The following is a 12,935-nucleotide window of genomic DNA, read 5'->3' on the forward strand; positions in this document are numbered from 1 at the left end:
TCACTCTTGAACTCAAGCCTTCTCGCAATGAAGACCAGTATACTTGTTGCTTCCTAATTGTTTGCTGCATCTGTCTGTCCACTTCCATTGATGTGTGTACAAGGGCAACTAGATCTTGAACCCACACTTCCCAATTATAAAACCATTTAAAGAATATTCTTTCCTACTGTCTTTCAGATCAAAGGTTATGACTTAATGTCACATCTTAAGAAAGACTCAATTTAATATATGTTAATTTACTGGTTTTTATTCCCGTATCCAGGGTAAGAAATACATAAGACCAAACTATTGGAATTCTATTCTTCTCTGTGGAATGGAAAACTTTCTTCAGTATGGTGAAATAAAGTGATCAGACAAGATAAAAAATTACTATTTCCAGATTTCCTTTAGCATTACATGGTGTATGAAATTATTTTAGTTTGTTGACCTATTTGGTTTTACCTTTTCTCGTGCATAATTTGTTGTACGAAAGGGAAGAAAGTACTGTCTGAAGTGTTTAGGTGATTTGTCCACATGAGTGTTTTCATCGTCTGAAGAATAGACTATGCGTCGTATTGGTTTTCTTCTGCGTTTGATGCGGTGCAGCACATTTGACCGACGTATTATCTCCATATAGTCTTTCTCTGTTATTTTCATGATAAAACATAGACTGATGGCACCCAGGAAAGTGGAACCAACAAACCCAAAAAACACCCCCCAAAGAACTGTCCTGAATCCTTCAGTGAGTTTTCTTGGATAAGGTGGAAGTTTTTCCATTTCAACAATCAGTTCCAACTCATCCCAGTTAATTTCAAGGACTGAAAATGAAGAAAATTTCATCAGATTATCATTTAGTGAGGCAAAAGAAATTGAGAAAATTGTACATGTACATAATAAGTACATGCACTTAACAACTGTACACTTTGTGACACAGAATCCAATGATACTCATGATTTCAACAAATATTAATTGTTTTGCTTAGTTTCAACCTTGTAATCTGGTTGGATGATTGGTCAATTACAGAAGTAATTTGTTTTACATTGCAAATACTATTCAATATTTGGCTTAAATTACAATTGTCATATAATGGCACTGTAGATAAAAAAGATTTGTAAAATATTGATGCAGTGAAAGGAACTATGATGTAATGCAGACTTTTTTTTCACAAGCCAGCATTACCTGAAGCCTTTTGGGAAGATGCTGAGAAGGGTTTATTGTGCAAATAGATTTGCCTATCAGTTCCACTGTGTTAATTTTGGTTTCCAATTGAGTTTTAAACTTGTCTTAATTGAGCAATGATTTTTATGTTATTTCATTTGTGCAGCTTTAATAGATTATTGAGTAATAAAAACACACCTCATCTCAAGAATAATAAGTGAAAATAAATGAAAACACTAGCGAGTTGTAACATAAGAATGACTGGTACAGGTGAACTGTAAGGAAGCTGTTTTGTCATTGATGAGCGTTGAACAATTTTAGATTCTGACTGAATCCAATTTTCTTGTTGGGAACTATTTGAATAATTATGTCACAGAATGGAGGTCGTATGGTTTTCTTTTCAAAAAGAATGTTCTTTAAGAACCTAAATTATATTTGCAACTCTGCTTTCTTGAGTGTCAAGAATTACAGTTATTTTCCATAATTTCCTATCCATTTCTAAAGCCTTCTTTGTAGAAAATTACAGTTTTTGCCAATGTAATTTTTTTTTTGTCAGCAGAATTCAAATGATTCTTAGCACAGAAGATTCCACAACAGCTGGTTCATTTTAAAATTGAGTATACTTGAGTGGTGATTGTCCAAACCAAATTATTGAATTTCAGCAAGCTATCAGATTCTAAACTTTCTAAACAAAGGAGAAAATAAATAGTGAGAAGCAGGCATTAACTCTCTGCGTAATTGCAATTAGAGTGAGGATTCATTAAGATGAACAGAATGTGAGTCCATGTGTCTTTATTTAACCAATGACTAACTAATTTATTATATGCTCTATTGTTTTGCTACCCAAGTATGATTCCTTATATGAGTATTACCAATATAATTTAAACTTACATTCACTACGTTTGTCTCGATTTCTGTCTCCGATGTTAATCTCATCATCAGTCACAATTAGGGAGGAGTGGGCCTGCTTTAATATTTTACCATATTCTTCAATATTCTTATTCACTTCCAAAGTCTTGTCCTGGTTCATGTTCTTCCGTAGTTCTGGCAAGAAGAAGCAGATTTTGACTATCCCATTGTTTTCAAATTCTGTGCAAGTGTTTTCCATCACAGAGTTTTTTTTTCCTGGAATGACACTTTATGAATATATAATGTGGAATTATGTGAAACATATTGTTCAGGAAGCATAAGAGCGATTTTTCCCAATTTTTGGCAAAGTGTTTGTTATGGTAAGGCTCAAAGCAGGCAATCTGCCATGGCCCATGTTTTCTTGCACAAACATCCACTCTTCAATTTGTTAATTATGTAACTAGCCTTCACAGCATCTGTCTCATACAATTGTGCAGCAAGAGATGGGGATAAACTGCTGAGACTTGGTAACTTTCATGCTACTAGCATGAATTTTAGATTCTAGCTGCACCTCCCTTGAAAACTGCATGCCATGAACAAACCTGCCTATTGTGTTCCTGCATTCGTATCCTAAAAGACCAGGCCCAAGACGCAAGTTTTAGCTGTTTCCTTTGTTGTCAGGAACCTGGAAGTGTTGATGGAACTAATATGAAGAAATTGCAGTTATGAAGAATAGCATGTTCTCTTTTATGTGACTAGCTTCAAGTGATTCACTTGAAATGGAGACTGTCAGACTGTCAAGTCACATGTTATGATAAGTGGTGCAATTTGTGTCCAGGCTGGCTTGGACTGGTGGAATAGCCTCCTATAGTGATCTTCTCTTTTCTGCACCACCCCAACCAGAAATGCCGCAATCTCTCTTTCCGCTTATGGACAGATAACTTTAGTCTGAGCCATTTACTAAATGTAACAGCTGAAACACCATTGTGTAAGGTGATGTTCCTTACTTGCAGCATCTGAAGTGGTGCAGAGTGAGGCTTCAGTAATGGAACCAGTGATATGATTGCTGGAAGGTAATGGCAAATGTTTCCACCTGTCTGGCCATGTGCACTTTGAGAAAGGTGCCTTGAAAGCTGATTGCAAAATTAATGAGGTGAAGATCAGAAGATAGTTTTGTGTGAAAAGACTCTGTGAACCAAGGCAGACAGGCTGCCCTGAATCTCACTTGACAAAACTGTCTAACTGAAACAGAGAAAATTCTGCTATACGTGTTTGCACTCAGATTTGGAGAGCTACATTCATATGAGAATGAATTGATTCATCCCATGCTCCCAATGGAGGATTACATTAAAGTGTGCACTAATGGTGCGGCAGTAATTCTCTGACCTGCTCTCCCTAGAGAATCAAATCACTGAAGTTATCGTATTCAGTGAAGCGATCTAATTCCATGTTTTAAAAGTTGGAGCAACATCATGCTAATGCACATATATATAAGGATAATAGAATTAGGCAGGATAATCTAGGAGGATTAATATAATTATTTTAGTGCATTTCTTTTAGTCAGGTATTGGCTTATTTACATGTAATTTGAATTGAACAGGAGTCTGAATGTTGGGCATGTGATATGAATGACAAATGCTTACCTCCTGAAACTTAATTTGTATTTTGGAGTGTGTCTGCTGACATCAACTAGAGAAAGTGATGAAGGGCTTATGTCCAAAACGTCAATTCTCCTGTTCCTTGGATACTGTCTGACCTGCTGTGCTTTTCCAGCACCACACTCTTGACTGCAGCACCAACTATCAGATGACAAATTCCAACTGTGCGTGCAACGTTCAATGATTTTTAAAGCACGTGCGCATGCTTTTTTCTTCACCCACACATTTTTTTTCCTTTTTGTTTCATTTTTAAGCAGCTGACTGACACTTAATGCTAACTGGGGCTTTCCTGGAGGAAAATCATCACCTAAGCAAATTTCCACAAATATGTCTCCTGAACAGTTGCTCAACGCAGAGGAAGGTTTGAAGTTGTCCTGCTTCCTCTGAGTGGACAAGGACACATTAAAAAATTCTGCGAGTGAATTATTTAGAAAGTAACTCCTGCCCTACCAACCACGCCACTCAGCAAAAGACATATTGGGGATATGTGTAGAAAAACATTACTTAGGATTTATATAAAAAGCCAGTAGCTGCTGAAAATCTGAAAAAAAACAGAATGCTGGAGAAAATCAGCAGGTCTGGCTGCATCTGCTGAAAGAGAAATAGACTTAATGTTCTGACTGCGATAAGCTCTTGCAATGTCTGTTTCTCTCTCCAGAGCTCATGCCAAATAATTAGGATTCACCATACTTAACCCAAAATTAATTTTTTAAGTCTTTCTTTTTCTCCAAAACATATACATCAATTAATTAGAGAAATTGCTGGAAAAGTCCAAGACGTCTTACAGCATTTGTGGAAAGAAATCAGAGTTAACATTTCATGTTGTCACCCTTCCTTAGAACTGAGTTCTGACGAAGGATCACTCAACCCAAAATGTTAACCCTAATTTCTCTCCACAGATGCTGCCAGACCTCCCGAGCTTTTCCAGCAATTTCTGTTTTTGTTTTTGATTTACAGCATCCACAGTTCTTTCGGTTTTTACACAAAATAATTGTTTATTGTGATTATCATTGGTCCAGCTAAATGTCTGAAACAATTTAACTCAAACTGTTTATTCCCCTCGTGACAATACATTGTGAAAAGAACTAACTCATACCTAGTTGATAGGATGAAAATGAATTTTAAAGAAACGCTTGAGGATCATGTCATTAATTCTAATATTTAGTACAGGACAAGGGAAAAAATAAAATTAATATTCCCAGTCATCAGTGAAATTATGATTTATATAATACATCTGGACAAATGAAGATTTTTAAAAAATGTCGGGCAGATGTCTTCTACATCTGGATAAAAAAAAGACATTGCTAATAGCAAGCACTTTATTTTTAGTAGAGTTTGGTTTATCATTAATGTATATAAATTAATTCTACTAATCTTGAGGCTATCACTTTTGGAAATATTGCAGTCCCTCAATATTGCTGTAGTTTCAGCTTAGATTATACAGTCAGTTAACACTTAATTGCAAAAGATGATGATTTTCAATCCTTCTGCTCATTTGCTCAACATTAGTTTCATCCCCTTTGAGGAAGGCAATGGCCCAGAAACTTCAATGGTCAATGGTAGGCGTTACATCGCCATAGTCCAGAGTATGGTGCTAAAAAGCACAACAGGCCAGGCAGCATCTGAGAAGCAGGAGAATCGACATTTGGGCATTAGCCCTTCATCAGGAATGAAGCTCTTTCTTGATGTGCCCGAAACATCGATTTTCCTGCTCCTTGGATGCTGCCTGACCTGCTGTGTTTTTCCAGCACCACATTCTCGATTCTGATCTCCAGCATCTGCAGTCCTCACATTCTTCGAGTTGCATCACCATAGCCTGACGTTGTACATTGAGGACATGCAGAAACCCTAAAGCAATTGACTCCAAGAGAATTGCCCTGGAAATGGAAAAATTTAACTGTCAAATACTCTGCATCTGGAATCCACTGAAGAAGTTGCTTAAGATCAAAGATTTCAAAGGTTACCGACTCAATTAAGCTTTTTGGTCATCCAGGAAAGATTAGAGGATTAAAATCTGCCACCAACTCCTGAGTAATTATTAATCTGAAGCTCCATCTTAACATTTTTTTTATTACTTTGTGCTTTGTTGATTTCACATTGAAATAAAAATATTTTTCAATCCCAAAGTAAAACTTTAACTCATAGGTCGTTTTTCTTAAAATAAAAGTGTTATCCTATGTTAGGGTTCCTGGCTCATGACCTTGGTATCAATAGCTGATTCGTCATTCAAGACACTGAGGACAGGCCTGAGATAGCCTGATGCAACACCCTCCAATTTGACACCCTTCCATCAACATGACAGCTATGCCCTACCTGGTGCTCTCATCTTGACCCACACTATGCACTTGACCTGGCACCCACACCCTGACCTGACCCTAGTGATACAGCATTACCCTCTCCCTTGGGTCTGAGTCCCTACACCCAATCTGAAACCTATTCCCTGATCTGATAGCCCCATGAACTGAACACTTATGCACTTAGCTGAAGCTTACTGCCTCATTCACCTGGCACATTACTCCCTTTCACACCTGACATCTTACCAACCATCGACTTTGCACCTATCCACTCCATCTTTGGCCTGCCATGTTGTGCCCTCATCTATCTGGCTGAATCCTTACCTCCCCACTGACCCTATCTGCCAACTGACTCCTACCCCCACCTTACATACTTACCCTTTCACAGTAGCTGTCAAAACATCTTGCTTTGTTATTGACAGTTAAACAGGCATTAGTTCATTTATTGCAGTAAAAGGGGTTTTGACAATGATCTTCTCTGCTGCTGGCTATGAGGATTCTAGGATTAATCACTGCTTTTCCAAAACAAAAGACTCTTGCTCAAGTATTTTCAGAGAAATTATGATGTCAGACTCATAAAGTCAGACAGACCCTTCAGACCAACCAGTCCATGTTCCCAAACTAAACTGGTCCCAACTGTCTATGTACGCTTGGTCCATATCCCTCCAAACCTTTCTATTCATGAAGTTATCCAAATGTCTTTTAAATGTTGTAGTTATACCTACATCCACCATTGGCAGTTCATTCCACACAAAAACCACTCTCTATTTAAAAAAAGTTACTTCTCGTGTCCTTTTTAAATATTTTTCCTCTCACCTTAAAAATATGCCCCAAGTTTTGAACTCCCCACATTAGAGAAAAGATCCCTGTCATTCACTTTATCTATGCCCCTCGTGATTTTAGAATCTTCAATGAGGTTACCCATCAGCCTCTAACGCTCCAGTGTAAATTTAATTTTGTTTTTCTTCTTTGAAATAGGGTTTCTGACCCTAATCCATATTTCTGTGTGAATATGCCCAAGTCAGGAAAAGTGAGGTAACATTGTAGCAAAAAAATACCAATTTGATTGATTCATCTTGATTCTGTCATTTCAGAAACTTTCCTAATGCATCACAAAATTGGCATCTGTTTTAGTTTTGAGTCAAACAGAACCAAAGTACTTTCCAGCACTATGAAATCAGATTATCAAATGATGTCTGGTGAAGAGTCACCATACTTGAAATGTTAACTCTGTTTTCTTCCCATGGATGCTGCCAGGCCTGCTGAGTTTCTCCAGCAATTTGGGATTTTATTGTAAACAAATCTGTGTGTTAATTAAACACATACAATAAGGAGGAGAATACCTTTATCAACATCGTCCCGACCAATCTGTCTCAGTGCTCGAGACAATTGATCCCAATACATGCTGTCACCTTCTTTCTTCAACCAGTCAATCAGAATTTCAGTACAGTCTTCAATATTGGCTAAAAAATAGTGATAAGAAATAGTAGAGAAAGGAAAAGAAATGTGCGTTATATCTTAAAGTTTGCACTTCATATTTTAGAAGTCTTTCTTTACAGAGAAGTTTTTTTCTGGGTGGTGGTAATATTGCCACTTCATTGTCTGCAGAGAGCAGTTTTGGGTGTGCAATGATGTACAATGACAACCTAGCTCAGCCTGTTCCTGAACACTTTGAAATGAAATAGCATGAGACTGCCTCCAGCAAGCTATCGTGCAACTCAGAAAAATATGCAAAATAATACCAGGTGAAGCCATTGGATAAACATAGGACCTCCCTGCCACTTTACAAATCTATTGTAGTCTCCTTATTATTATGGGACCCAAAATCACTCCCTTAGGTTCTATTCCAATATTTCAAAATTCCCACGTCAGAAATGAAGCTTTGTGCTTGTGCTTACACGTTGACACAGATCTCTCCTCGCAGGTGTATAAAGTTGTGTAGGTCTTAAAGGGTTACTACTAAGAAATGTCTTAAGCATCAGCTACAATCATGATGTCCAGCAGAACTGGTAGGATCACAAAGTAGTAAGACCTATTATCCAGTTCCCAGTCTTTGTAACAATGTCTATCATATCAGTGTAACTTGTACTTAGTCACTAATATATAATAAGCTTCATCTTGTTCAAGACAAGAACTTCTTCACATTAGGCTAGCATGTGATTTTCCTCTACCACAACAGACCCAGCAGACCCTGTAGATCGCTATCATAACAAGAGGATAATGACAACAAACCTGCTGCATACTGAACAACAATGTCATCCCATCATGGTCAGTAATCAGGATTGCTCACACTACAGATTGAGATGTGCATCCAGGTGCAATCTAGACTATAAATCTGGTTTGTTATGCTGCATACAGCTACTTACCTCAGATTAATCTAGCATCATTGCTGTGGCCTAGTCAATACAGTAAAGCCTGGACATTCAAAGATGATTGAGGACACATTTCAGAAATAGCATCTTATTCATTTAAAAATAAAAGTCCCATCATTAATTTTGTCAGAGTATGTTAAGCAAGCACAATTAATTACACCACAGTTTTCTTTCAACACAGAGGATTGAACTTGATTCTCAAGGAGTAATTTTAGACCTCCTGAAATGGTGGGACATAAACTGGAAGCTGTTAACAGGGCTCCATTTTGCACCATTCAGATAGTTTTAGGCTTCTCTGGGACAAAGAGAGAGTTGGTAGTGCCATCCATCTGCTACCTCCCCAGGTTATTGGCCTCTTACTAATAACTGCCACACTGACCAAAAATATATCTTAATATGTTCAACCTTAGATTAGTCAAGTCTTGATTATTTCACAATTTAGGTTTTAATTACAGCAGGATAAACTTTTTTTTATATAATGCTTCACCAAATACAATGTCCAGGATTATCAGGACAGACAGGTCATTTTACCTACTGATTTCTCTGCGTTTCCGGGTCTTGAATAAATTGTCATTTTCCTCCGACATTTGGTCAATATCCTTCATAATGTCTTTCTCAGGGTGAGTAAGCTTCTTGTGAAGAAGGTCACATTCAACAGAGGTGAGCAGTTCTGATATTCGAATCATTTGGTGAATTCCTATATCATCAGCAGCTAAAAGAAGAGAATTGTGTATTTCCATTCATTAATGAAAGAAAGTACCAATATCCAGGTTTAAGAATACCTTTGCTACATGTTGTCACAGGTAGTAGTATATAAAGTGATAAACTTCATTTCCAAATTGAGCTAAATGGATAACTGTTCATAAAGTAGAAATGAAGAAATGAAAACAAAAAATGTTTCAATAATTTCAAAGTTCTGTATAGGGATTAAAATAGCTTCAAGATTACTAGACCATCTGTACTATTAATAAATTAAAGTATTGCTTTAGCAGCATAAGCTGAGTGTCCTAGTTTCTTGTTATGCATATTTCTGTCATATTATTGCTTTAAATACCAAAAGGTAAAGTCACCGTTGTCACACATGATCATTGGGCTGTTCTCTCATTAGACAGAGATGACTGCTTGTAGTTGAACCTGAAGGCTACCATGCCTCAGGCGAGGTGAGATTGAGAAGGAAAGTCTTTCATGGTGACCTCAGCTGGTGAGGGGATTGAACGCATTCTGTTTGCGTTACTCTGCATCAGAGATCAGCTGCAGAACTAACTGATCTGACCGACCTCCCACCCCAGTAAATGCTGTTCTTTAAATAATATGACTTAGCTGGCACCACAGGTAAACGGGTGATAAAGAAGGCATTTGGCATGCTTCCCTTCATTGATCAGAGCATTGGGTATAGGAGATGGAATGTCATGTCACAACCAAACAGGATGTTGGTGAGGCCACTTTTGGAATACTGGTCGCCCTGATATAGGAAGGATATTATTCAAATAGAAAAGTGCAGAAAAGATTTACAAGGATGTTACTGGGCCTACAGGGTTTGTGTTAAAGGGGCACCAGGATAAGTTGGGACTTCTTTCCCTTGAGCATAGAATGTTGTGGGGTGAACTTATAGAGATTAATAAAATCTTGAGAGGTGTAGATAAGTGAATAGCAAAGGTAAGGCAACTCAAAACTGAAGGGTATAGCTTTAAAGTGAGGGGGAAAAATTTAAAAGGGATCTGAGAGGCAATTGTTTCCCACAGAGGGTGGTACATATATAGAAGGAGCTATCAGTGGAAGTGAGAGACGCAGGTACAGTTGCAACATTTGGACAGCTTCATACATAGGAAAGGTCCAAACAGAGTTTGACCAATTGGGACTAGTTTATTTTGGAAAATCTGGCTGGCATGGATGAGTTAGACCAAAGGCTCTGTTTCCATGCTGCATGATTCTATGACTCTATACCTAAGTATTACGTGGCTATAGTGCCTTGGAGAAAGTGAGAGTTGCAGATGCTGGAGAGTCAGAGTCAAAATGTGTAGTGCTGGCAAAGCACAACAGGCCAGGCTGCATCTGAGGAGCATGAGAGTTGATGTTTCAGGAATAAGCCTATCTTGGATTAAGTTTTTTAACCCTCAACCTTCAAAGCAGGTTGTGTTATGGTACATTTGCCCTTGAGATCTTGTAGTTCCTAGGAGAAAGTGAGGACTGCAGATGCTGGAGATCAGAGCTTAAAAATGTGCTCCTGAAGAAGGGCTTATGCCCAACACGACGATTCCCCTGCTCCTTTGATGCTGCCTGACCTGCTGCGCTTTTCCAGTAGCGCATTTTTAAGATCTTGTAGTTCCTATCTCCCAGAGGGACACTTTTTTGTGTCCCTGCTTGAAGTCTGCACAAGATCTCATGTCTCCCTTTAACACAGGCTCCCACCAACACGCTGACCTACTGCATCATTCATTTTGACTCTCGGGGCTGGATTTTCCCATTTACAATTGAAGTGTTTTTACCAAGAAGGTTTTTAGTGCTTGATCCACAATGCCTGGAGCGACTTTTCTCACACAATCGAACAATCTTTCCTTCAGTTATTTGCATCTGAGCTCTTGGGCACCTTTCTTTGGTGAGTCACATGACTAGTGAGGTGGAGGCACTTGACACTGTGGGGCCTTCTGGATTTCATACATTGGCACCAGATTTGAAGTTCAGTGATATACCACTTCAGAGTCTTCAAGCCAAGGACAGGTGTTGCTTGAGGCACAATTTTGAGGGCATGCTCCAAAGGAAAGGGAAATTTGTTTCCCACATCAATGGCAGGGAGCCGGAGGTCTTTGTGGACAGAATGGTGGAGATTATGGCCATCTATTTTCCAGCTGACTGGCAAAGGAGACCAGACCAGTAGACTCAGCCAGCATGAACATGAATTGCTGTGTCAGTGTTGTGTCCTCAGTGAAGCAGGACCCCCAACAGTGCAAAAGGAAGCTCAATATTCTGCTGCATTCTGCAGGTGAACTGCTAACATCTTTCTGCTCCCCTGCGAGCACAAGGCCATCACTCACTCTGATGCAGCCATCACACATGCATCTCACTGAAGCTCTTGGACCAGAATGTTCAATATTGCATGCATCATTTCAACTCCATGTCTTCCTAAACTATAAACCATTCTTGCACTTCCTGGGACACCTCATCAACTCTCCTGCTTATGCATCACCATGAACTTCTCTTCTGTTCACTTCCATTTTTCTATAATTGGAGGAAAACCTGTCCCATCCCCCGAACTGAGTCTCAGCAGCACTCTGACTGACCTGATGCAAATCAACCCTTAGAACGCATTTGTCCTGCAGGATTGACCATTGACCAATTTTTGAACTGTAAGGGTATGGATCTCCAGACTAGAAGCTTGGCTGACCATGACCAACCACCACAATCAGATAAACCCCTTACTGACTGTGGCATAACTCCGTGACTGATCATGGAGCCTCTTTGCTCCATTAAGGACTGCTCCCTCTTGACTTTCACACATGACAATTTGTTTATTTTTCTTCCATTCTTACCACATTTTCCCATATTGTTTGTTCATGCTGCAGCAGAGAGCATCCACCCGTGGGTTTTATTTCTCCTTGAATTCCTTGCTTCTAACTCAAAAACAATTAAGGGATTCTTGACTTGATGTATGGATTGTCTTTGCATGGAATGTCTTATTTCTTGCAGAGTCAAGCTACTGTCCAGGCAGTGAATGGGAATATCTTAAGGTGTTAGTTAGACTGCATTTTGGTGGGCAACTAAGGGCAGGACTAATATACTTAATGGTAAGGTCCTGGGGAGTATTGCTGAACATAGAGACCTTGGGGTGCAGGTTCATAGTTCCTTGAAAGCAGAGTCAGAGGTAGACAGGACAGTGAAAAAAGCATTTGGTATTGGTCAGTGCATTGAGCATAGAAGTTAGGAAGTCATGTTGCATCCTGTCCAGGACATTGGTTATACCACTTTTGGAATACAGCATTCAATTCTGGTCTTTCTGCTTTAGGAAAGATGGCATGAAATCTGAAAGGGTTCAGAAAAGATTTACAAGGACGTTGCTGGGGTTGGAGGGCATCTGCTATAGGGAGAGTTGAATAAGCTAGAGCTATTTTCCCTGGAATATAAGAAGCTGAAAGGTGACCTTACAGAAGTTTATAAAATCATGAAGGGTATGGATAAGGTGAATAGTCAAGGTCTTTACCACAGAGTAGGGAATCCAATACTCGAGGGCATCTGGGGAAGATTTAAAAGAGACCAGTGAATAACTTTTTCGCACAGAGGGTGGTGCATGTAAGGAATGAACTGCCAGAGGTGGTGGTCGAGACTGGTGCAAATACAACATTTAAAAGGCGTCTGAATGGGTAAACGAATAGGAAGGGTTTAAAAGGATATGGGCCAAATGCTGGCAAATGAGACTAGATTAGTTTAGAATATGTGGTCAACATGAATACCTTTTCATGGGTAGATGGAATTCTTTAAAGGTTTCTTCATTCGAATAGCCTATTATTTAATTAACAAAAAAAGAGTTCTTCTATTCAAATATTGGTTTGTTATTTTAAATTTTACAGATATTCCAGTGAAAACCCAAAATACTTGTTCCCGAAATGTCTTGAAGTTGGAGTTTACAACAG

The 12,935-nt window shown here is 38.8% G+C and overlaps 1 protein-coding gene across 3 annotated transcripts in view; it reads right to left on the reverse strand.

The window, feature by feature from the left end:
- Window positions 1-231: 231 nt before the first annotated feature.
- tmdd1 (transmembrane and death domain 1) overlaps window positions 232-12,935 on the reverse strand; it is a 31,854-nt gene continuing 19,150 nt past the window's right edge. For 2 of the 3 annotated variants that reach the window (XM_072563598.1, XM_072563597.1), the window contains exons 3-6: window positions 8,846-9,022; window positions 7,282-7,401; window positions 2,029-2,181; window positions 232-797 (exon numbers count right to left, since the gene is read on the reverse strand). In XM_072563598.1, the coding sequence (XP_072419699.1) occupies window positions 415-797; window positions 2,029-2,181; window positions 7,282-7,401; window positions 8,846-8,996 (807 nt within the window). In that variant the 5' untranslated portion in view covers window positions 8,997-9,022 and the 3' untranslated portion in view covers window positions 232-414. Of the gene's footprint in view, window positions 798-2,028; window positions 2,182-7,281; window positions 7,402-8,841; window positions 9,023-12,935 lie in introns of all 3 variants that reach the window. The other variant, XM_072563599.1, reaches the window with a different exon arrangement.

This window comes from Chiloscyllium punctatum, chromosome 45 (genome assembly GCF_047496795.1).
Source record: "Chiloscyllium punctatum isolate Juve2018m chromosome 45, sChiPun1.3, whole genome shotgun sequence".
Lineage (NCBI taxonomy): Eukaryota > Metazoa > Chordata > Chondrichthyes > Orectolobiformes > Hemiscylliidae > Chiloscyllium > Chiloscyllium punctatum.